This window comes from Tachysurus fulvidraco, chromosome 10 (assembly GCF_022655615.1).
Source record: "Tachysurus fulvidraco isolate hzauxx_2018 chromosome 10, HZAU_PFXX_2.0, whole genome shotgun sequence".
Classification (NCBI taxonomy): Eukaryota; Metazoa; Chordata; class Actinopteri; order Siluriformes; family Bagridae; genus Tachysurus; species Tachysurus fulvidraco.
In genome coordinates, this window is record NC_062527.1 from 1380215 (window position 1) to 1407099 (window position 26885).

The 26885-nt window shown below is 41.7% G+C and overlaps 2 protein-coding genes across 8 annotated transcripts; both read right to left on the reverse strand.

Moving 5' to 3' along the window:
• Window positions 1-5253: 5253 nt before the first annotated feature.
• Window positions 5254-17271, reverse strand: gxylt1a (glucoside xylosyltransferase 1a). Of its 7 annotated transcripts, none has more exons than XM_027140856.2 (8): window positions 16909-17233; window positions 15296-15388; window positions 14861-15056; window positions 13624-13755; window positions 13279-13530; window positions 12178-12301; window positions 11819-11991; window positions 5254-7779 (listed from the first exon to the last, which is right to left on the reverse strand). In XM_027140856.2, the coding sequence occupies exons 1-8, from the start codon at window positions 17079-17081 to the stop codon at window positions 7618-7620; spliced, it is 1305 nt and encodes a 434-aa protein (XP_026996657.1). In that variant the 5' UTR covers window positions 17082-17233; the 3' UTR covers window positions 5254-7617. The 7 variants fall into 7 exon arrangements, with proteins under 7 accessions (XP_026996657.1, XP_047675307.1, XP_026996658.2 ...); XM_027140857.2 differs by lacking the exon at window positions 5254-7779 and adding an exon at window positions 10564-11666 and having other exon boundaries at window positions 16909-17271; XM_047819348.1 differs by lacking the exon at window positions 5254-7779 and adding an exon at window positions 10564-11666 and having other exon boundaries at window positions 14861-15108; window positions 16909-17045.
• Window positions 17272-17285: 14 nt separating this feature from the next.
• On the reverse strand, window positions 17286-23650 carry yaf2 (YY1 associated factor 2). The gene is made up of 4 exons (XM_027140863.2): window positions 23490-23650; window positions 23098-23223; window positions 19961-20113; window positions 17286-19616 (listed from the first exon to the last, which is right to left on the reverse strand). Exons 1-4 carry the CDS (start codon window positions 23513-23515, stop codon window positions 19361-19363), a joined length of 561 nt encoding a protein of 186 aa, XP_026996664.1. The 5' UTR covers window positions 23516-23650; the 3' UTR covers window positions 17286-19360.
• Between the last annotated feature and the right edge of the window lie 3235 nt (window positions 23651-26885).

Genomic DNA, 26885 nt, shown 5'->3' on the forward strand with positions numbered 1-26885 from the left:
CTGGTTCCTCTCTTGGTTTCTTCCTCTTCCATCTAAGGGAGTGCAAGAGTGAAAGAACCTGCACAGATCCCTCACCTCAACCCTACTGAACACCTCTGGGATAAACTGGAACACTGGATCACTCCACCCAAGACCTTCTCGTTCTTACGACATCAGTGTCTGATCTCACTAACGCTCCTGTAACTGAATGACCACAAATTCCCAAATTCCCAAAATCCCCAACATTTAGGGGAAAGCAGAAGGACGGGTTATCGTAACAGTAAAGACGGACTACATCTGGAATTCTACAATTATAGATAAATCTGTATTCTGTGATTAACTCATATCGGTGGTGATCATACAAGCCGTTCATCCGTTCGTTTTCTCCAACACTCACCCTACGCATGGTTGCCATGGAAACCATAGTACCCAGAGAAACCTCCAAAACAGGGAGAACATGCAAACTCCACACACGCCGGGTGGGGGCTGGGAAACGAACCCCAACCCCGGAGGTGTGAGCCAAATAGATTTGAGATGATTTTTACTTTATATGTGTTTACTTTAGTTGTGTTAAGGAACGATTGTCCGGTTTCTATACGGCAACTCTACAGTATTATGACTCCAGTAATAAATCATAAAAAAATGAAAAAATAATAAAAATAATAATAAATAATAAATAATAAAAATTATATATATATATATATATATATATCTCCTGCGATTTTCTAATGAATTTTAGCTGGTAGTTTTTTTCAGGCATCTCGACGAACTTACGATATCGTATCTTACTTCCTTTAGGGACATACAAACAAATATTTGATTTCTTTCTTAAAATCTGGCGAGACTGTCGCAATGATGAATTAAAAATCAATTAAAGTTCTACAACAAAATTATACATCAAAATAGAGCGCTTATCCCACAGTATTATCGGTTTACATCGCAAACGCATAAAGCACCGGATCGGCAATTTATTTTAATTAACCGGTTTCTTAGCTTGGCCTCACGATCCATCATGCTGTGACATGCTGCGTATTTAAATACCCTGCTCAGGAGCTGATAAGTAGTTCGTGTTTATCTCCTCAAAACTAACTGGCTAATTTGCAGCTTAATTACGATTAATTATTAAATGATTAAATGCATCACGAAATTTTTTCGGGAGAACTTTTGACCTGAAGTTGTTCAAAAATGTAGCTGCGGTTTTGACCCCTTATTCTACTAATATAATAAGGAAAGTCACGACCTAACGGTTAGAGAGTTTGACTCCTAACCCTAAGTTTGTGGGTTCGAGTCTCGGGCCGGCTACGACCGAGGTGCCCTTGAGCTCTCTACTGTATATCTAGCTCAGTTACTATTTTTGAAAGAATTCGTTTTCTTCTCCCTGCACAGATTTCTCAAAGCCGTACTGTAGCTGGTGCAGATCGTTCCAGCTTCTCTTTTGGATGTACTTTTAGCTTGGCTTGTGTTAAGGAAATTCCCATAATGCACAGCATTCTTGAGGTCGGTGTAGTTATCGTCGTAGGACAACATATTCTTTTTGGTGCCAGTGTGTGTGCCATTACTAATGGGGTCAGTGTGTTATTGTGTCACCAGGATCCCAAGCGATAGGGCAATAAACAGACCCTTAACGCTCAAATCTCTTCTGCCAAAACTGCCAGATGTCCTTGGCACTGCGGTTCTCGACTAACCCAACAGACATGTGGGCCACAGCCAAAGCAAAGCATGGGAGAAATAATATTCTTCAGAAAAAAGAAGAATGTTCAGCTAAATACAAATAAAGCACTCGATAACCTAGGGAAGTTTCAAATTTGGTCAGAACACCCAGGACAAGGGTTTGTAGACATCTGACCATCATGTCCTTGTTGAAAATCCCATTCTAGATTTAGTCCCTACTTTGTTCTTAGAATAACATCCGGTCTTTTGTGGAAAGGGCTACAAGGAGGTCTGGGGTGCAGTCAGTATTCCAGTTTATCCCAAAGGTGTTCAGAGGGGTTGAGGTCAGGTCGCTGTGCAGGGAACTCGAGTATTTCACCCTAAACTTACGAGATTATTTCTTCAAGGAGATCACTTTTGTACACAGGGGTATACACATGCAGGAACAGCTTTGTGCCCCTTATACCCCTTTTGGAAGTATGTAAGGCTGTTGTAGAAGCTACGCTCTGAAGCACGTCAATCAAATAAAAAAAAATAAAAAACAACATTTACTTATTATCCAAGTATGAGGCATTTTGTTTTTACAGAGAACAAATACTCCTGTTGTTTATAATTAGAATCCAAGCTTCATAAATCATCCTCGAAACACACTGGGTTATTTACCACTGCCTCACAAATACAATAAACGTGAGGGCAAATATTGAATCATGATGAATAGTATTGTCTGGAAATGTTTGAGCGTCCCATTGATTCGAGAACGTGGCCCCAGGCCACTGGGACTGGTCCACTTCACACAGAACCATTCTCCACATAAAAGACAAAAGGTCAATTTAAATGATTGATACTCTGTAGGTGCCGGATAATGGAGAAACCATTACTTAAATGTTTTAGATGATGAATCAGGCTGACATTTTCGTCACAATTAAATCATAAACCTCAATGTTAAACGTGTCTCTTATTTTCCTGTCGCGTCTCACGTACAGTGAAAGAAAGTCCGGTATACGGCGAAAAGGCAGGGACGCGAAATGATTAAAAGTCTCGGCTAGTCTGAGCGAAGGAAGCGACGACGCGAACACTCGTGCCTTCTGACTAGCGGATTGAGACGCAAGCGGTGGTTTGAGTAAATGAGTAATTTAGCACTCTACAATCAGAGAGCAACTTTTTTACTCACTGTCATGCAAATGAAGTAACAGATGTTACCCACATTAAAGCTAATGAAGTGGCATGGACTTCATAATATCGTACGTGGGAACAGATTGCGCCGTGTCCGCTCTCCGAGTAACGTTTTGATAACGAACGTCTCTTATCAGTCGTGATCGCGGCCGCGTGTCAGATACGATAGACGACGGCAAGATACGCCTTCTTGGTTAAGATACTCTGTCGTCACGTATCTCTCGTCTTTTAAAGTTTCGGCGCAATTATATGTACTTGCTTCGAAAAAAAAAAACGCAGACAAATCTGTTGTTTATCTGAGAAGACAGCCATGAGGAGAGATAGTTGAAAATGAATCGCTCTGTATTTCTCTAACAGGCTTAGTTTCCTCTTACATTCTTCATTTCCCACAGTTGCAGCACAGTTATCAAAGTGACAGCCTGACCGGCCGAATACGCCGTTTTTGTTTCTGGAGAGTGAAAAAAAATTATATAAAAAAATAATAATACATAAAACGTACCGCCTTCTTAAGGCAAAAAAAAAATTGATAACATATACGTGGCTGGCACCCGAATTCTCAAATCTCATTGGTCATAATGACTGGATCACAATATTCCTTATTCGAATATACTGTACACAGGTGTATATTAGTATTAACGCTAGCGGTTTTTAATGCTAACGGTTTCGATGTTACGGCTAATCGGCGTAAGTCTAATTATAAACCGTGCGCAATCCCACTGAACATGATTGTAATGAATTCTAACGCTGACTGCACATCAGACCTCATTCAACATCAGTATCAGGTCTTAGTAATGATCACAAATTCCCACAGCTACGCTCCAACATCTTAGAGGCCCTGGGTTGTTGATCGGAGGATCGGGGTTCAAGGCCCAGCACTGCAAAGCTGCCACTGATGGGCCCTTGAGCAAGGCCCTCAACCCTCCCTGCTCCAGGGGCGCTGTATCATAGCTGCCCCTGCACTCTGACCCCAAACCTCCTCATTTGGGATATGTGAAGAAAATAATTCCACTGTGCTGTAATGTGCAGTATATGTGGCGATAATAAAGGCTTCTATGCCCTCCTTTGATTCATATACGTGGCGACTGAATTATCCAACTTCCGCACGATAACTGGGTCATCAAATACAATTTTTATTCAATTTGAGTCACCGATGAACTAATGAAAAGGTTATAAGCGTCCAAAAAAAAAACCCCGCATACTGTACAGTGGCTTGACCCCCCTTTTGCCGGCACTCAAACTGGCACAGATTCCAAGTCTGACAATCCGTGTTCGAGATCGAAGCGTCATCTGAATCCGTGCTTCAGCGGGAAAAATCATTCCTACGAAACAGCCGGTGCCTTTATTCAGACGCTTAACATAGTCAATAGTCAATATCGCAAAATTATTTCCATTCGAATAACGACCCAAAAAATCATTTGGAATTTAAACGCGAAATGATTTGTATATTTACCCTTTTAAACAAAAAAACAAATCCCGGACTCGCTCACCGTATGAGGTCCTATTCGCTTCCTGCCTCTTCATCAGGACCGGCGTGATTCTTTTCATCCATTCTGGAGGAACGAAAGTGTTCCAACTTACAAAAAGCCCAATTACAAAAACATCCTCGATCAGCCGTTTTCTTCCTAAAGCAACTCATCGTGTACTCCATCACTGGGCTGGATTTTCAATGGACTGGATCATTTCGCTCTCATTGATTTATTCTATAGTCTGCCTCAAAGGTCCATACTGCAATTGGCTTTATACGCGAGCGTTAAGACGACTATCCTATGGGCGGCGTCACGTAAAATGATATAGAACGAGTCGTTAAAACACAGAGCTTTAATTCGTAACCTAACACGTCTGTCTTGCTTTGACTTCGAGGTATTCACCGATTCCAGATGATCCCTCTTTTTGCTTTTGTACAGTATAATTACTTTTAAAAAGCGATGAAAATCCACCCTTTGCCGTGGACCCCTTATTGACCAGTAAAAGCTTGGGGGCATTTAGCATTTCTGCTTGCCCTTAGCAGCCCACTGGGTTTGAAAGAGGTGGTGGAAAAGCTGATAATTACAGAAAAGCTTATAATAATCGAGACCTCCCGTGAAACCAAAAGCTGCGTTAAATTAATAACGCTTTGGGTGGGAGATATTTTCAGAATTAATCCCTTCCTGCACGGAGAGTCGGAGGCGCGACTCACATACGGAGATACGACACGACGTCGCGGATGAACTTTGGAACTACGTTCACTGTGCATTTTTCATCTAAATCTCCTAATACACGGTTAATATATGAAGCGAAGTGCAGCTTGATGGATGGTACGAAACGAGCGAGTCTCAGACCCGCCTGCGTTTTATTCTAAATCACAGTTTGGCATTTGCGATGAACTTTCACCGTACATGGATTTAAAGCACAGAAACCCCCCCCCCCTTTTTTAACCCATACTAATTAGTTTAAAACCCAGAAGACTGAAAATGAATTAAAAGTGCAACGTTTATTACAAAAATATACTGCATCGTTCAAATATTTACATTCAGAAAAAAAAGGTACCACAATGAACATGAACATGAATATTCATGATGACATCAAATGAAATCAGACTATATAAAATATTTTCTATATTCAGGATTAAATTCTGTCTAACGGAATTGACGGATCTGTTGTACATCAGAAATACGTGTACAATGCTATTCGGTGCGGACGGTGACAAAAACATCTGTCCTAGCGGATGTTCATTACGCGCTCGAGACGGATTCAATCGGTTATGTGACTTTTCTTACAAAACCGACAGCGAATCCGAGACGGAGTTTCGATTTCAGACTGAAAAGGTGTCTGAGAAGTTAAACAAGTTTTCTCTGCTTCTTCATTTCTGTAAACACAGAGTTTAACACCGGCGGCCCGTCACCTTCCTTCTCCGACACATCTTTAGCGTTTGTAAAGAACCGGTCACATGTTTCAGGAACAAAGTATAATATAAAAAAAATAATAATTTTGTTGAATCTTTATTCGATTGATTTTTACATCATAAAATGAACTGATATATTATTAATTGTAAACAATACCACAGAAGATTTAAAGGCCAGGGAACGTACGGTAGTGTAGAATATTAAGAATATTTGCATGGTACCGAAATTAAGTGTTATAGCCAACATTCAGCAATAAAATACGCTTGAACACTTTTAAACCTGTCAGAATTCTCTAAAAAAAGCTCAAAACCTGGAAGGGCTAAAATACTGATGAATGAACTCTGATCACGAGGCCCAGAAAAAAAAAAAAAAATTTTATTTATTACATTCTATTTTTATCGTTTGTCTCGTATGCTAAGTGGAATTTCAGAAAAATGAGTGTGTATTAGTTTTGTAATATCTTTTTCCCTTTTAAGACCTGTGCGTTGTTTTTAAGGTCACAGTGAACTGCTTTTGTTCTTGAATGTATCAAAACTGATAAATTAGTCCATATTCCATAAAAAGAGAAAGAAACATTAAAGGTGCGGTGCACGATGTTTGAAACACGCTTCAGAAAAATGAGTCGGGCCGACAAACAAAACAGATGTGTAGGCGATGAGCAGAAAGGGGCGTGTCTTGTCAATATTCGGCGGAGAGAGTGTTCAGTGTGCGTGTGTGACATTAGCAGAAAGCGATTGAAACACTGACATGGCGGATACCTGCCGTTACCTCTGCCTCGGGTTCTAGGTGTCGAACGTCGTCTTCCACGTGAAACGGAGCTAAACCTTTCACGCTACAACACACAATACTACAAAAACACATCTGTATTACCGTAGTATTACTCACTGTGTTCATTTACTGATAAAAATATCCCCTCGGCCGGCCGCCCCGGCAGGTTCTGCTATAATAGTTGCCTGGGTTATGTACGTATGTGTGGGGAGGAGCTATCAAAACAGGGGTGACACCCATTTGAGTTAGGGGCGTGTTTGTTTTGGTGATTTCAAATGTCAACATTAGCTTTCAAACATCGTGCACCGCAGCTTTAAGCACTATATTATAGCGCCACCATCAGGAGTACACAAACTAAACCTGTGTAAATTTGGTGTTTCATGCCTCATGTTCTTTTCTTAATTCTCATTTTATGAGAAAATATATATATATGTGAACAAAAACAACCAGGCTTTTGCATTTGGACTGTTTACTTTGAAGAACAAAATACCTGTAGTGTGTAGATATGGCCACGCCTTCGAGGATACTGTGGTGAGCTGTGAAAACTCGCTTCCTAACTGACCAGCGAAAGTTCGCCCATGTCGTATCTATACGTTATTAAGCTTAACTGATGCCTGTACTTCGCCCTTTGTACCCGTCAGTTTCCCCATATTATCCCTCGTTCACGCAGAGGCTCGTTTGCTAATCGTACAGACACGCAATCTTACGACGTTCTGAGAAAAATGAATTCATAAGTCATAAAAAAAGACCTCGATACAGTAGATAAAATGTATTTATCTGTCCCTCGATAGAAATGAGGCGTAATGTTTAAGGTGAGGAAATTTTACCCTACGTTACATGTTAGTGCCCGGAAAAACGATTCACAGCCTGCGGTACCAACACGCTTAATTAGCTTCGTCATTAGTCGATTCAAAGAAAGAAAGAAAAAAAACAAGAAGAAAGAAAAAAACAGGGCTGTAGTGAGGATCTGGATCTAGAAAAAAATGTTTGTAGAAATCGGACTCTTCCCGATACCGTGTAAAAAAGTGATTTTAGTGCCTTGTTTCTACTTCCGTTTCGGCCGTACGGGACAATCGGGACGACCCGATTCACACCGCTGGTCACTTCTCCTCGGCGGCTCCGTAGATGCGGTGGACTCGCGTGAAGCCGAGATGGACGAGCCGCATCATCTCGTGTCGTGGTTTTCCTTCTGTAGGTTTCTGACACTCTGCTGTAACCTCTTAGTGAAAAGGTGGCCGGATCGTCCGCAGTACGTGTGCAGGGTTTGCTTTAGTTTTTCCTCTAGAGGCTTGAGTAGGAATTTGTTCGCGTCTTCTCCGAATGGGAACTGCACAAAAATAAAGAATGAAATATAGAGAAGAACGTCAGACGTGTTCGGATAAATCGATCCTGCTCTACGCCGTTCTGGTCTAAACACTAACGCTTAGTAAAAACACAACTCGGTATCTATTATGATGGAATATTTAATCCCTACAAAGTAATAAAAAGGAAAGGGATGTAGTTAGTTTGTGTAGTTTGTGATCGAGATATGAGTCATGATGACCTGAGGCATATATAGACTCCATATATGTATAAAGGAGGAAAATGGCTTTTCACACTGCACTAAGGTACCGCAGGTAATCGTTGTTCTAAATAGCGATGCACCGATCCGATATTTAGGATCGGTATCGACGCCGATCCGAGCATTTTGAGTAGATCGGGTATCGGAGGTGCGTGACCGATCCGAATCCGATACCCCTGGTGGTTGATTAATGAATAGATAACATCATAGACTATTGCTGGAACTTATAAGAAAAATACACTTATATATTAAATGTAGGGAAGTCGTGGCCTAATGGTTAGAGAGTCTGACTAATAACCCTAAGGTTGTGGGTTCGAGTCTCGGGCCGGCCACGACCGAGGTGCCCTTGAGCAAGGCACCAAACCCCCCCAACTGCTCCCCGGGTGCCGCAGCATACAGTAAATGGCTGCCCACTGCTCCGGGTGTGTATTCACGGTGTGTGTGTGTGCACTTTGGATGGGTTACATGCAGAGAACGAATTCTGAGTATGGGTCACCGTACTTAGCGGTACGTCACTTCACGTCACTTAGTTGAATTAATTTAATAACACTTAAATCGCATTAATAAAAATAAATATAATAAATTTTATAGGAAATATGTTGCACAACCGCCTGCGACAGACAGGCAAGTTTAGCAGGCGTCCTTTCCGTTTACCTCAGCGCGTTTAACGTGTCGCTCATTTGGAAGTATCTTACGCTTGATTCGGCAGAGAGTAGCACTGCAAAAAATTGGAATGTCTGTAAAGCCAAAGTTTCAAGAGGTGGATGTAGTATTTCGAATTACAATACGACAAATTTAATCAAGCACCTTCAGAAGAGTCATGCGAAAGAACACATGGCGTTAAGCGGAAAAAGGTCGATGTATAATATCGGTATCGGTATCGTCGATACTGGCAGAAAAAGTGGTATCGGTGCATCCCTAGTTCTAAACCCCTCACGTCTTCTGCGATGTTAACCCCGGATTTGTTCATCAGGAATATGCAAATGAGAACGTTAAGGCAGGGTTTAGGAACGTACGATGTGAAACGTGAAGATTATAAACAGCCAGGATTAATTGTTATTAACCTTGGGTGAAATATGAGTAGTGTGACACATGAAACGAGGTAAAGCAGGATTCTGTTCACTCTGGGTTTACACAATGACCGAGGGTTAAACCGTTTCAAATGGTAAAAGTGTCTAAAATACAGAAGATGATTCAGAGTTGCTGTGAAATGTGCTGTACCCGGGGCTGGAAAATATGAGAAGACAAAAATAAATAAATAAATAAATAAATAAATAAATAAATAAATAAATAAATAAATAAATAATAAATAAATAAATAAAACCGTTATAAACATTTGGCTTCTAACGATACTGTTTTTTTAATGAGGTATTGTAGAACGAAATTTCCGGTTCAATAAGTAACAATAAGGCTTTCTCTGTGAATCAAGGACACAGATTTATGGCATTCCTCTTCGTTTACTAAATGATCTGATTTAATCTTCTTTTCTTTCCCACAAAAAAGTGTGCTTTTATAACCTGCGACGTAAATAAAATGAAAGCACCTTTTTTTAAATGGAGCCTCTGCTTTCTACTCTTGTTTGGTATGAGATCACAAATAAATAAATAAATAAATAAATAAATAAATAAATAAATAAATAAATAAATAAATAAATAAATAAATAAAAGTGTGATTTTTTTTTTTATCATCGATGATAGAACACACATCATGCCTCGATGACGCCGAGTTTACTGTCTCCTATTGATTTTTATCGGAAGGGTGGAGGTGCTGGATGCTGCCTTGCTTTCTCCTGGTCCCAAACGAAACATTGGTACTAAAGATTTTATGGTGCTTCTGTGAGGTTTGGCACAGTAATGGTGGGGTCTTTTACTGCCAGCTGAACTCCTGTCTCTGTTAGTGTGTCCATTGGGAGTGTATGTTATCACGAGGTACAGGGAGGCCTGAGGCCTTGTGCACTCAGAGAGAAGAAAAGAGTACAGATATGGTGAAAGTATCAGGAAAAGGACATTTCTAAGCCAACGACGGCCATCATGTCACCGTGTCAGACAACAGGGTGTATGTAAGGGGGTTTTTACATACACCTGGTCATTTCATGCGTTTTCTGTGATCCGATATCTACCCGACGGTAAAAAGACCAGGTCTAAATGCCCTCCGAAATGTTTTGGAGACGGATATAAATCCGACGGTTCAAACCACTTCGGGAGGTGGTCTGGGACGCGTTTTAGATGAAACTGGACAGGTGTAAATGAATGTGGTTGTTCGAGCCACATACGTCAGCGCTAAACTCCTCCCAGACGGAAGTACGTCACTCGCAGGTGACTCGCAAGTCGTGCATCGCGTGAAAACAAACACGTTTTCCCACCAGCGCTGGATCGGATCTTTCACCCAGGCGTCTCGTCGGGACTTAAAACGTGCTGCTGCAGCCAGCGAAAATGCAGCAAACAGTAAATGCTGTTTTTTGTAGCAACCGCATACACCAAAGTGTGTTCTGTTTCAATTACCCCGGAAATGAGGTAAAATATATCAGCATTTTGGGTGGGAGTAAAAAGATCGGATCGATATCCGATTTGCCGAGAGGCGTTTATGTGGCCTGATGTAAATGGGACAGTTTTAACAGATCAGATAGCTATCGGATCAGAGACAACACATGAAGTGACTGGGTGTAAAAAGGCCCTAAGTACTGTACATCAAAGCTCCAAACTCGACTAAGATATTCTCTCTCTCTCTCTTTTTTTTTTTTTGTAGATGCTCCGCATGGCCGGACCGTTGAACGTGGGCTCGGCTTCCCATACAGCCAGCACTCAGTTGAATCGTTGGCTTCGACTAATGACAGACCTCATTTAGCTAATGGTCCAAAATGCTTCCTTCTCTGTCAAGGGCGAAGAGGTCTTGCCTGGCCGTAATGACCAGAGGCACGGACACACACTCTTTCTCTGTTCCTCTGATAAAATGAACAAAGAATTGACCGCTCACTACAACAGGAGTAAAGGAGAGGGGAAAAAAGTGACTCCCCAAACCTTGATGAACGATGCCTTAAGGAAGAGAAGGAACGGAGAGAGGAAGAAGGGAGCGTTGGCTTTAAAGATTAGCGCATTAGGAGCGATCGTTGCCCCCAATGAGGCCGACAGAGATTAAGTCCGGAACACTGTGGCGCTGGTAGGCTGGCAGTCGAAGTTAACAGAGCTATTGATTTCTAGCCTTCAGCTCCAGAGCAAACGCTCCCACTCGTTCCAAAGCAAATCCTCTCGACCTGGGGATATAACTGCACAGATGTTAGAGTTGTTGTTGAAGAATCCTGATGAAGAAACAGCTGAGGTCTGATCTCGCATTTCCCTGATAGAGAAAGATCACTAAAAAGAGATGCTTTATTTGTGACAGTAATATGAATTTGAGAAGCCCTGCGTGGTTCGTTCGAAAGGGTCGAGGAGTAAAACAGGAAGGAACGATAACGCCGAGCGAGAGTTGATGCGGCAGACCGAACAAAAGCCCACAGGGTTACAAGCACAGGTGTTCGAGCCGAAAAATATTCGCAGGAACGATTCCCGATCCCTTGGTTTTTTTTCTTCAGCCCGTACCGTGCTCCCATTACGAAGAACGAGAGAGCTCGCCAGGCTGGTGCGAGCATTCGCCTGAAGGAACTTCAATATGGCTTCCTACAAATTAACCACATTTAATTAGGTTTTATCCGGTGTTGATGAATAATGAAAACGCATGCTACGCTGCCTCACAATAACGTTATTAAACAATACGGATATATAAGAATCTACACGATTTTTTGTTCGTAGGGTTTTAAGAAAGACCTTACTTTCCGAACGGCTTCGTAAACGGCTCGGAATGCAGGCTGCTTGTCGTCGTGGTAAACACCTCGGTTGCCATGAAGAACGTAAACCCCGTGTCGCTCGGCTGCAGCGCAGTTGCTGCCGTAGATGCAGTGGTCCGGGCGGTAGTTCCAGTGGCACGGGAACACAAGCAGGCTTTCTGTGGGGCATTTAATCAGTGGTCAAAAGACAAAGTGTTTATACATCTGTCTTACGCCGACACGCTACTCAAACGGTGCCAGAAGAAAGTTATTGATAATAAACATGCCAATAATAAGTTGAGTTTAAGGTATACAGCAGAACTCCGTGGTTATATAAACAGGTCTAAGGACACGTGATAATGTACCTGGATTGTAGTGGAATATGATATTTAAGAGGTCTTGGTCCCCCCATGTAATGTTCAGCTTGTATTTCTGTAGTAGTGGCATAAGCAATTCACTCCATCTCAGGTGGACCGTCGTCATATCGTTCTGTTCAAACAATACAGAAACAAAGTTAGAGTAAACTTCAATTCTGTGATTGACAACCCTAGTTTCATTCGGATGATCGTCACAAGCAAACAACATTCACAACTTTTACACACACACACCCATCGTTATTGTGTGGGATTCTGGCTGAAGTGACACTGATATGTCTCAGTGTTTTAAATTAATATTGCTTCTTCCTATTTAAAGACGTGCATGATGAAACACTTTCAACCGTGAGGAAATCTGAGCGTCTGAGAATCTAACTAACAGAATTACAGTGACCTCTGCTGGTGGAACGAGCATTACATTCAAAATACAACCTGGCTTCTTCAATCTAATTTACGAATAACCAAAAAAAAGAAACACACACCAAAAAAACGAAAGAAAAAAACACACACCAAAAACACAAACACACACACACACCCACACACCAAAAAAGCACACACATACATACACACACACACACACACACACACACACACACACACACACACCAAAAAACACACACAAACACACACCAAAAAAAGCCACACACACACTCCAAAAAAAACACACACCAAAAAAACGAAAGAAAAAAACACACACCAAAAAAACACACACACACCAAAAAAGCACACACATACATAAACACACACACACACCAAAAAACACACACAAACACACACCAAAAAAAGCCACACACACACTCCAAAAAAAACACACACCAAAAACACACACACACACCAAAAACACACACACACCACAAACATACACACACACCAAAAAAAACACACACACACACACACCAAAAAAACACACCAAAAAACACAAACACACACACACACCAAAAAACACACACACACACAAACACACACAAAAAAAACACACACAAACAAAACACACACAAAACAAAAACACACACAAACAAACACACACACACAAACACACACAAAACAAACATACACAAAACAAACACACACAAAACAAACACAATTACATACCTTGAAGCGTTTGGCTCTGATGCGGGTCATGTTCATAAGCATGACTCCAGAGTTGACACCAGTTTTGCCGTAATACGGGTGCCGTGCGAAGCGGTTGTACCAGCCGATTCTCGGTTCCTCGTGCTCGGGTGCCATCGCTGCCAAATGGCTGCTGTTAAACCGGGAGAGAAAGTTCCAGATCTCTTCTACTGGCTGTAGGAACAGGATGTCTGTGTCCACGTAGAGCAGAGAATCCACCTCAGTTAGGATCAGCTAGGAAAAACAAATGCGTTTTTTTTTTTTTAAGCTTAACCCTTTTGATGAAATGAAAAAATGATGTCTAGAACCAAACCAAGACATACTCACAGGCAGGAAAAGTCTTTGGGACGCACAGGGTTTAAACAGTCTCTTCCATTCCTTGGCATTATCACCGGGGAAGGTGATGCGGTAGGTAGTGTAGTTAAATTTAGAACGGAACTTCACTGGCCACGACTCCAACTGGCAGAAAACAGACACGGTGACGACACCGAATCATTCTCACCTTGCACAACCAAACTTTTCCATTTTAAGTCCAGAGCATAAAATGTCCTACGGTCTAGTGATGATAAAACACGCGGTACGAAAGTGACAGTGACGTGACGTACGGCTAAGTACGGTGACCCATACTCAGAATTCGTTCTCTGCATTTAACCCATCCAAAGTGCACACACACAGCAGTGAACACACACACACCGTGAACACACACCCGGAGCAGTGGGCAGCCATTTATGCTGCGGCACCCGGGGAGCAGCTGAGGGGGTTCGGTGCCTTGCTCAAGGGCACCTCAGTCGTGGTATTGCCGGCCCGAGACTCGAACCCACAACCTTAGGGTTAGGAGTCAAACTCTCTAACCATTAAGCCACGACTTCCCCTCAACGGTGACACTCATGAACTTTTCAGAGAAGCACCAAAGAATTTTTTTTTCTGTCACTGAAGATTAATCAGTTTTGAGAAAGATAAAATTGTACTATATAGCTAAAGATGATTGTTTATTTATTATTATATATATTATAGAATAATATTTATATATTATATATAACAATATATTATTATTATTATTGTTTATCTTTAAAATATCCTGTAATCAATAATTTGCCATAATTCATTAAGAAAAAACGACATATCCACTGTGGACGAATTTACGAGTTCAGGCATACACAGATGTGTGTGTGTGTGTGTGTGTGTGTGTGTGTGTGTGTGTGTGTGTGTGTCAGCATTTCACACTAGGTGTCACACAAGGATTAGTGCAATGTCTATTAAAGGCTTAGTGATTACATTTTCTCTTCTTGCTCAGACTTCTAAACACTTCAGTACAGTATTAACGTTGCAGATTATACTTCACTTACAGCAGCTCCCCGGATAAGACGAATAACGTTTGAACGGTGCTGCGGCATTTACTTTTAACCCGACGGACACCGCAAGCGTCTAAATAACACGACGTACATGTTCTACAGCTTGAAAGTACTTAAACTTTCTTCGTTACAGTCGATCATTTTCCTTATTAAGGTAGAGTATGTCTGTTCATCTAAACGCCAGAACGTCACATTGAGAGAAACAAACTCACAGCATCTCTGAAGCCAGAATGGAGCTCATCCTCAGCAAAGATGTAAAACTGAAGAGTTCTGCGACTAAAGAGAACCGCAGACTTGAGCATGGTGAGAGTCTCCTCCAGCCTGGGGCCACATGCCACCACTGCCAACCTGAGCATCTCAGTCCCGCCCACCTCGAGCACCGCGGACAACGTTTCATCCACAGAATACCTGCGGAACGACACGACACCGACGAGTTGGTGAGCTGGTGAGCATGATTTATCTGTTCAGAGACACAGGTTAAAAAGAAAATCATGGGCCATGTGATCATTCCTTTCGGCACTTGTACGGAAGGACATGAGAGGCACAAGACTTCAAGGATGCCTGGTTTACAGTTCATACAAATGCCAATCTGACTTTGATGGATATAATCTAAAGTCGCAACCAATGTTCAAGTCAACCCATCCTACCTACGAGCCGACTCCATAAAGCAGTTCTTTCCACAAACATCACGGGGCAGTCTCCAATATGGATTCCAGTGTGTGACAGACATTGACTTACACCTGACAGAACAAGAAAAATAGGCTCCACATCAGGTGTGATGTAGAGCACTTCATAGTTTAGTGCTAAACACATCTGATTCATCATCTAATGACCAAGAGGATGACTTTGCACCACCCACATTCATCTAGGACTTTTGTCTTCCTGGATAACAAGTTGAATCTAGAGCTTTAACAGCTCTGTTCGTCTCGAGTCCGTTAATGAGCAAATCAAAAGCTTCATAGTGAAAGACGCACAAATACTATGTTGGAAACATGGTACTAGGCGTGTTGACGTTTACGAATGACTGCAAGTGTTACTCCACCCCATCTAGCTACATATATAGGATAGGCATTTAAAGGTTTACTAGAATAGTTTATTAATGTGTGTAAGATAGTATTATCCAACCACTTTAATGTCCCATATCTAAATTTATTTGCTGTCTTATTTACCTAGCTGCATACAAACTCGCCCAAAGTACACGTACGTATACTGTTTATCATTATTCTGTTAAGATTACGTGCAGCATGTCAGCTAAACTACTGTTAGGATACCTGATCTAGCTGAAGATCTAGCTGAGGAACTAGATGAGGTGAGGAAGTAGCTGAAGAACTAGATGAGGTGAGGAAGTAGCTGAAGAACTAGCTGAGGGACTAGCTGAAGATCTAGCTGAGGGACTAGCTGAAGATCTAGCTGAGGAACTAGATGAGGTGAGGAAGTAGCTGAAGAACTAGATGAGGTGAGGAAGTAGCTGAAGAACTAGCTGAGGGACTAGCTGAAGATCTAGCTGAGGAACTAGATGAGGTGAGGAAGTAGCTGAAGAACTAGATGAGGTGAGGAAGTAGCTGAAGAACTAGGTGAGGAAGTAGCTGAAGAACTAGCTGAGGGACTAGCTGAAGATCTAGCTGAGGAACTAGATGAGGTGAGGAAGTAGCTGAAGAACTAGATGAGGTGAGGAAGTAGCTGAAGAACTAGCTGAGGGACTAGCTGAAGATCTAGCTGAGGGACTAGCTGAAGATCTAGCTGAGGAACTAGATGAGGTGAGGAAGTAGCTGAAGAACTAGCTGAGGAACTAGATGAGGTGAGGAAGTAGCTGAAGAACTAGCTGAGGAACTAGATGAGGTGAGGAAGTAGCTGAGGGATTAGCTGAGGAACTAGTTGAGGAACTAGCTGATAAACTAACTGATGAACTAGCTGAGGAAGTAGCTGAGGGACTAGATGAAGAACTAGCTGAGGAACTAGAGGAGAGACTACCTAAAGAACTAGCTGATAAACTAACTAAGGAACTAGCTGATAAATTAACTGAGGGACTAGCATGAGAACTAGATGATAGCATACAAGATACTAAGTAGGCTAGCTAACTAACTATTGCTAACTATATATATATATATATATATATATATATATATATATATATATATATATATATATATATATATATATAAACTTTTATATTATATATAACTTTTACTTGAAAGCCGCCTTTATTCCGGTAGGGACAGATATAATCTCGGCTAGTTTACATGTAGCTAGCTAGCGCTACCTGTGCTCAGACTGAGGCTGGCTCAGGCCTCCTGCCCGGCCGCTTCTCTCACGTCGCGGCTCGTACCGTCCGGCTTCAGTCTCCAGAGACGACGCGAGTTCCTCAAACACGTACAGCACCGAGACGAACACCGAGATCACACACACGGACACAAGACGAAGGTGTCGCCGCATTGTTTTGAAGACTAGAAGCCGTGAGACTGAAAGTCACGTCATGGTTGACGGCTCTGAAACGTGAAGCTAACTACGGACGTGAGGAGAAGCGAACATCTCGAGCTAAAGCTAAAGCTAACACCAGAGGATTAGCACCATGCTATTAGCACAAAGCTAACACAAAATAAAACACCACAGCGCGCACACACACACACACACACAAACTTATAGAATAATCAGAATTTTATTTGGAAATGCAATATAAACCTTAACCTGAACCACAGTAAACTTTTAATTACTTGATTCTATATAAACCCTTTATGCCAAACGTATAAAGGATTCCGTATACTTTTATGAGAAACATGGCTTTTCTTGAAAAAAATATAATATATATCTAAGCATTTTAAATTCAAACTGCTTCTTTACAGACATAAGCCACATGGAAAATAGATCTACAGCTTCCTATCCAGCTCTCTAACCTTTAAAAGTATCTAAAAAACAATTGCTTTTAAGTTCATATTGCAAAAGTGTGAGATTTGGGGAAGATGATTACAATGGACTGGGGTTAATAAAATAAAAAACAAGCACACACACACACACACACACACACACACACACACACACACCCTTCTCAGAAACATTCACCACATTCAGCTTGACTGCATGGATTCACACCTGTTTTATACAATTGTCCTATAATTATATTTTAACGACACACGCCGATGATGGACGTACAAAAACACAAACGTTGGAAAACCCCTTAACACCTGAAGGTTTACAAGCTGCTCAACAACCCGTTGGAAGGAGTTCTCGTTTTTTTTCGATAAACACAGTTGTGCTGTGTAGTAAAGTGAGAAGCAATAAAACAAAACTTTTATAAAACTCTGGCTATATTATTCGATAAAGTAACTAGCGTACAACTTTCTCAAAACAACACCGGGTCATTACTTAAAACTAGAGATGCATCAATACTGGGGTGGTTTTTTTTCCAGACCGTGTACGAGCGTGTTTCTGGTTTTTTTTTGGGTGCACGTGGCGATACTCGTAGCGATGACGAAATGAGAAACCTACTTCGTCTTAATCCATCAGGAGCATCGTGATTTTTTTATTTTGTTCTGTTCGTACGGACAACTTTTTATCCCGGGTTTGTTATAACAAATTAGCATTAGGGAAAGTGGCCATTAATAGAGATGCCAGTGTGCTGTGAATTGTACCGAAGCAAAGTGTCTCAGTGCTCGCAGAACTGAAGTGCTCTCGTGTGTCGGTTTCTCTGCATGCTCGCTTCGCTGCTCGGTGGTGGTGGTGTAGATCGTCGTGTGTGTGCAATTCACAGTAGCCTGCGGTTAATTATAACGACCACACTTACTAATAATTCTCCGTATGCACGGGACGCATACGTTTGTGCGTACGGTTTAAAAGTCACGATACGTTTTATCTGGTTATTTTTACTGAAGATTTTTTTGATTAGATTTTTTTTTTTACAGAGTGCCATTTGTAGTCTGTCATGCTTCAAGTATTAATCATGATTCAAGGTAACTGATAGATTGCTGTCCGTTCATGTCGTCTCATCGTTAGCGTGGCAACACGTTAGGCTTCCGTGACGTGGTAATCACGTGGTATTGGATATTTGAGTAATTTTACAAGTATGCGTAAATAGGCATGGTATCAAAATGTTAAATACCGGGATCAGTAATGATGCATCCCTTCCTAAAACTCTTCACATTTATATTCTGTAAACGTTCCACTTTTGAGAAATTCATACCAAAATATTCCTCATTAAAAAATGAACAATACCAACAATGTTGAACTTCACAAAATTATGGCCATTGACTGTTAGTGGATCTCAATCTCAGTCCCCGTGTCTGTGTTGTCCCGGATCTAAAACCGCCGATCCTCGATCTCATCCAGGTTCTTTTTTTTTAAATTTCCAGTCAGGCGAAAGAGAGAGAGAGAGCGCTTGGAACGTACCACTTCTTACATTCTTTTTTCTTCCAGACACACATCTGTAACGGTCTCGGCAAGCCGTTCCATGAGTTTAGAAAGGATGAGATGTTAATTAGCTCGAATAGTCCCTTAAACAATATTCTTAAATCACACTGATGGTTACACTTTACATGGGCAGTATTGTAACTTCTTGCTACTCGACTGAGACCTTCCTATGATCTTAGTGCAGTGACTGTTTGTGGGGAAACTCTAAGCCCCATCCAGTCAAAAAAAAAAAAAAAAAACCAACCGGGGGGGAGTGGGGATATGTGCAGGAAAATCTTTGACCTTCGGTAAAACGAAGGGTTTATCAGAGGTTAGTGTGCTTCTCCGTTGACTGATGAGCCATCACCCCGAGGAGATGATGACCTGGAGACCGCTCTCTCGGTGTTATCCGAGCTAGATCCACTTTGGCTGCGCAGGTCTGCTGACGTGGCTGTGGAGGAGGATGAGCTTGTGGAGGAGGATAAGGGCTTTGCTTTCTCCTTAAAGTCTGTGATGATGACTGTTAGGTCTCCCACTGTGACTTCCAAGTGCTGTGCACTGCTCCTGTCAACATTTTTTAACCTGGGCCTGTCGACAGAAAGGGGGGGAAAAAAAAAAAAGGTGTTTAAGTTATAATAGTGGAAAGAAACAGATACAAAATTCTCTCTTTGGTACGGTTTTGTTTACTGAGAAAGAAAAAAGTGAAGACATTTTTCCATTACAATCTATTAAAATGAATGCGCTTCTGAAAATTCCAGGAAACTGCCTGCTTTAAATGGAATGCAGTTGTGTGTCTGAATCGAGTACGACTTAACATTTTGCTAATCATATTAAAAAAAAAGATTAAACATTTGCTATAACATTCTCTGAACATAACAATCTTGAACTATTTCAAAACACTGCAGGACCTGAACCGAACTGAAACTGCCTACCTCATCTTTTTGTGGCTGTTCTTTTTCATTGCTGGCTCCCTGTCGTTTTTGTCCTTCTCTGTCTTTTCCTTCTTCTCTTTTTTGGGTTGTGTGGGTGAAGCGAACTGCGGAGGTACTTGCTGAGCCACAAGCTGTGAAACGGCACGAGGTTTCCTGGAAGAGGGTGTTGGATGAATAATGATGATGACATCATGGAGAGTGTAAAGTCAGGGCTAATGGGGTCATTAGTGGTCAGCTCTAAACAACGGGTTGTATTCCAAATCCCGAAAACCTCAAACACTGGGATCTTACTAAGCTGATCTCTGCTACTGGCAATGCAAAGACTAAAGCACAAAAATTCGCTGGATAATTTGGGAAATCCCCTTTAAAATGTGTCTCTCTTAATTAAATTTTATTTTAAAAGGAGTTCATAAAGTATCGTATGCTAAAAGTGGATCTTAAAGCTAACCGAAGGACGGTCCGGGGCACCGTCGGAAATGCCTGATGCTGGCAACCCACATATTTTAAGTATTCCAGGGCAGTAAGGTTTTAAAAAAGCACCTTTTGATGAGCTATGCGATACCTCACTACCTCACACAGTGGAGTTTTTACAACTCACTCCTACTTACAGAAAGTGAAATGCAGATATAAAGGTGTAGATGTGCTGAGAATATAATACGATTAAAAGCTCTTTTCATACCACACGCTGCCTTAATTACACGTTTCCTTTCGATGCTCGGCGACTACGAAGCCACGACTACTGTAGGGTTTCTTTACTTCGGATCTACTTGCATTCGTGAGGTAATAAAATATAACACTCTAATCAATTAAAAACATGCCACGCATTTATAATGTGTCGTACAACCGAGTTTATATACTATACAAAAAAAAAACAAAACATAGGCATTCGTTTACACGTATAAAATTAAAGTCTGCTAGTCACAAAACCAATGATACATAGTCATTCAAAGTAAATGAATAAACCACCCTAAAGTTATAACATCCAACTTAGAGATCTGAGATGCAAGATATGATTTCGGTCAATATTTCGCCGTATCTGAAACCAACATGATAACGCACAACGCATTCTGATCCTTGTTATGCTATAAAATAAGCATCCGAGTGCAATTATAAAGATGCCACCTGGGTGACGGATACCTCTCAACAAAATCTTCGTTCAGGATCCGTGTATCATAATAGACAACATCTGTCTGTATGTAATTAATGAGTAAGCCAGCAAAAAAAGCAGTGTGTTCGTTTCCACCTACATCTACAGTACAGTTCACGTGTCCAGGAAGTGACTAATATGCACCGCGTCTCGTATCGTATCGTATCAAGATTTCAGAAGTCGATTCATTCATTCATTAAAAAACAAAAAACGAAACAAAAAACATTACAGCTATCAAACGATTTGTCACTCTAGCCTTCTTTCGATTTTCGGTACTCGGTGTCTGCGGTTACCGCAAGTCATTACGAAACTACCATTTCTGGATTGTGAACATGTTAAAGGCGGATCTACTGTAAAGCACTTGCTGTTACGGACGTAAACCTGATCCGATCCGGTGTTATACCGTTATACTGATCAGATCTGATCTATTATTATTATTATTATTATTATTAGTTCATATTACTTCTACGTCACCCGTTCTAATATTCCTTCCTTCGATCATTTGTCTTCGGTAACCTCTTTATCCTGGATTGCGGTGGATCCCGAGCAGTGTTGGAAACTCGATCTACTGATCACTATTGTCCGCGATTCCTGTTGCCCGACATCCAATCACAGATTTCCATTTATTCATGGCTCACACGTTTTCATTTAAAAGCGACTCATTCCATTTGTACCCGTGTTTCCTTCATGACTCCTCACTATCACTCCTACGTTTTCTTTGTCTTGATAGAAAGCAAAGTCATCTGTAAATGTCTAACGGTATAGTGATGATGCCTTGACCAAAGATGATAGACTTTTAGTACTTTCTATAAGAACAATTCTAAGCCATCACCTTCTGTTCTGATCTTTCACTGAGATTAATTTGCAGTTTGATATCGCCAGTGATAAGGACGAATAGTCGATATGCAAATTAGGTCGCGTTGTCGTTGCGCGCTCAGGGAAATGATTTCTGAGAGCGAGGTGGGAACGCTTTGTGGAGGAGACGCCAGGCTGTACCAGGACACAGTGTGCTCTCTCTCTCTCTCTCGCTCTCTCTCTCTCTCTCTCTCTCTCTCTCTCTCTCTCTCTCGTTCTCGAACACTCACTCAAAATATGTATGTATATGTAAATATGAGTATTTAAGTAACTTTTTTTTACGGATCAAATCTTTGAGTGCTTTTTAGGGATCAAAAAACTCACAAGGACTCACGAGGACTTGTTCAGCGCTGTTTTTGTTTATTGTCTTTTGTGTAATGCCTTGTATTGTTTGTTTGCTCTGTCTTTGTTGTCTTTGTGTCTTTTTGTCCTATACTGTCTTTTCTGTCCTACACTTTCTTTTCTGTCTTTCTGTCCGACACTGTCTTTTCTGTATTTTTGTTCTATACTGTCCTTTCTGTCATACACTATCTTTCCTGTCTTTTTGTCTTGTCTCACACTGTCTTGTTTGGCTTTTGTCCTACACTGCCTTGTGTCTCGCCCTACCTTGTGTCCTACACTGCCTTGTGTCTCGCCCTGCCTTGTGTCCTACACTGCCTTGTGTCTCGCCCTGCCTTGTGTCCTACACTGTCTTGTGTCTCGCCCTGACTTGTGTCCTACACTCCCTTGTGTCTCGAACTGCCTTGTGTCCTACACTCCCTTGTGTCCTACCCTGCCTTGTGTCCTACACTCCCTTGTGTCCTACCCTGCCTTGTGTCCTACACTGCGTCCACCAGGTCGTACAGATACACTTTATGTATCTAGGACACTCACTGAATCCTTATAGCTCTGTCTTTGTCCTATGTAGCACCACCACGATCGTGTAGAAACGTCGTGTCACGTCACCGTGTACTACAACAGCTCTGTATACCGTACACGACACGGACAATAAACGTAACGACAATAAAAGCTTCTCGACTCTCGCATCGGAGTCGAAGCTAATATGACTAACTAGAGTACTGATACAGTATGAACGTGACTAAACGCGTGTATAAGGCGTGTATAAGGCGTGAGGAGAAGGACACAGAGCTCTTACCGTGTAGACGTTCCCTTCCTGACGTCACACATCATGCACTTGAACGCCTCGGCGGTGTTTCTGTAAGTACACACACTACAGTCCCAGCAGCCTTCGTCTGACGGCGGCTTACACAGCCTCTTCGGCCTTCAAACAAAACACAGAGACACAAAGGGAACACGGTTTTCACACATTCACACACACACACACACACACACACACACACACACACACACACACACACACACACACACACACACACACACACAACACACACACATGTGTCAGGGCCACAGCTGCACTGTTTACGCCGCTAACGCTGGAACACAACAAGCTAATCCGCCATGTACGGCTATGTGGGCGCCTCAAAACAAGCTACACCGCCTCGAACTCACAGCCTGCTGCTGCTTTACCTGGTCGGACTCTTCTTATCGCCCATTTTATAACGATGGAGCTGTAATTAAAGTGTATACAAATTCGACCCTGATACTCCGGCGGTACACAACCGCTCTCCAGCTGTCGCGAAAACTCCAGGCGGAAGTCGGTCACGTGTCACGAACACGAGCCAATCACGAAGCGGCCTGTATTTAGATAGAGAAAGACTGGAGCTTGTGAAAGTAGACGCTCACAATAGAATGGTGTGAGATCCTGAATCCTGTGTGTGTGGGACACCGAATTTACCAGTTCTAAGTCGGTTAGTTTGTTTAGAATCGTGCTGCTGGACAGAAGAGAAAACGCTGAACGTTTGGAACCCTAAACACTTTATGTACATTAACTGATTTATATTTAATACTCATTCTGTCTATGTTCTATATCACGTGGTCTGGATTGTGTCGTATAGTAAAGTGTTATTAATGTCCGTACGGATTCGGATTATTGGCCAATTTAGTTACATTTACGGCATTTAGCAGACACCCTTATCCAGAGTGACTTACAACTGAGGGTTAAGGGCCTTGCTCAGGGGCCCAGCAGTGGCAGCTTGGTGGACCTGGGGTCCAAACCCATGACCTTCCGATCAGTAGCCCAACCCACTGAGCTCTCTCTCTCTCTCTCTCTCTCTCTCTCACACACACACACACACACCGTTTCCTCTGGTTTTGTGTGCAAATATATGCATATTTCATTAGAACCTGTCTCCTATCTATCTATCTATCTATCTATCTATCTATCTATCTATCTATCTATCTATCTATCTATCTATCTATCTATCTATTTATCTTCTATCTATCTATCATTCATTCATTCATTTTCTACCGCAGGCGTCATCGGGCATCGAGGCAGGATACACCCTGGACGGAGTGCCAACCCATCGCAGGGCACACACACACTCTCGTTCACTCACACACTCACACACTACGGACAATTTTCCAGAGATGCCAATCAACCAACCATGCATGTCTTTGGACCGGGGGAGGAAACCGGAGTACCCGGAGGAAACCCCCGAGGCACGGGGAGAACATGCAAACTCCACACACACAAGGCGGAGGTGGGAATCGAACCCCCGACCCTGTAGGTGTGAGTTTATAGGAAAAACTGTATTAAGTGAAATGTCTTATATTAAATGCCATTGTAAAATGTAAAAGATCTGGAACTTAAACCAGCAAGCAATGTTTTTAGTACAGTATGTTAAACCATTTTGTATTGTAAATACAATAAAAACATTTGTATTTTTTATTTTATTTTATTTCTTTTTTTCACTTTAATGCTAATGATAACAAAATTATGTTTAGCTTCAAGCATACAACTATTGTTTAAGCATGCACAAGTGGAATTCTCTGGGGTGACTCACTCAAAAGTACAGACATAAATAACACAATACTATACAATACAATACAGACTATACAAGACAATGCAGAAGTGATACGATAGATATTATGAGTATTAAATATGAATACAGAATATATGACAGATCGGTTATGTACATAAAGTGTGGGAAGTGCTTGATTTAGTATTCATACATCAAGGATTTCGTGGCACATGACGTTCTTCAGCTCTCTACAGATTCTACTAGCAAAGAAGTCCTTGTTTCACAGTGTTTAAATCTTTAGTAGAGAGCGTGAGGGCAGAACAGTGTGTGGTCATTAAAAATGACGACTAGGTGGTGGCACTCGCACCTTCACTCAAGGGCAATGCGTAGATCCTGCAGAGCGCTCGTATCTCACCGCTCTCACTCAAGACGGTTTCTCTGCACGCTCTCAAATAGCCTGGTGTGCAGACGATTTATGCCACCTTGCACTCGTGTTTAATGACCACACACGCTGTTAATGCTCTGAGTGCTCAGATTGGTTGCCTTCTATTCAATATACTGTTTAAGCACTATAAGAGGTTTTATGTGGGATGTGGTAGCTCAGTGGTTAAAGTGTTGGGCTACTGATCAGAAGGTCATGGGTTTGAACCCCAGGTCCACCAAACTGCCCCTGCTGGGCCCCTGAGTAAGGCCCTTAACGCTCAGTTGTAAGTCACTCTGGATAAGGGTGTCTGCTAAATGCCTTAGATTGCAGTAAGCAAGTTTTTTTTTCTTTTAGCCTTATTGAGTTTTTAATTCAAGGTAATGCTGGTTAAGCCAGTCCTGATCTGATGAATTACAACAAATGTGGTTTTATATATATATATCAGAGATTAGAGAAGACCTGTTTCTGCCTTTGTAGAGGATATACTGTACTGTACATGCCCGAGGCAGTGGCTAAGACCGCAGTCGTTATAGACGTGGTTAAGGTGCAGATCAGAGAGCACATCATAGCGAGACAGGACTTTCTGTGTTGGAGAAAGACGCGAATCAACCTACAAAATGCTTTAGAAACATTTTAATGCAAGCCATGACTAATGAATAGGATTACATTCATTCCGTCGATGGATTATTCTCAATAACTGGAACGTCGTACACAGCACATGAACTCCTACAGCATGAAACACCGGTCCTTAAAAGCCGCAGAGCTGCTAAGATTAAACCCTTCTTTAATCTGCAATGCTCTGATTTTCCCAGACTCCAGACTACAGGAAAGTTTTTAAAAATTGGTGGTGGCAGTAAAGGTGTAACATCGGTACAGTCTATAATTACAGTAGTAGTAGAACCTGATCTATTTCCTTATTCTCAGTTTAGACGAAAAATTCATTCATTCATTCATTCATTTGCTACCGCTTATCCGAACTTCTCGGGTCACGGGGAGCCTGTGCCTATCTCAGGCGTCATCGGGCATCGAGGCAGGATACACCCTGGACGGAGTGCCAACCCATCACAGGGCACACACACACTCTCATTCACACACACACACACACTACAGACAATTTTCCAGAGATGCCAATCAACCTACTATGCATGTCTTTGGACCAGGGGGAGGAAACCGGAGTACCCGGAGGAAACCCCTGAGACACGGGGAGAACATGCAAACTCCACACACACAAGGCGGAGGCAGGAATCGAACCCCCGACCATGGAGGTGTGAGGCGAACGTCCTAACCGCTAAGCCACCGTGCCCCCTCTAGACTAAAAATAAAACTACTAATCTTTTTTTTAGGCACAGTTTATAGCAGCGCTGCTATTAATTACAAGAGCACAGAGGGACATCGAATCATTCTGCTTGGCCTGTTTCGTTGTGTGATCCTATGTGCTATTAACACATTGGCATGGTGTTTGTTGTTTTTGACCTTATAAGCATGAGGAGATGGAAACTTACTAAATCTTACTAAAGGATACTAAAATCTTAATCAAATATTCTAGTACATTCTAGAAAAGAGCGCTCTAGCTAGGAATGACAGTTGAAACAACAAGCTAAAAAAAATGTTAAAGAAGCACTAAATAACTTAATTATA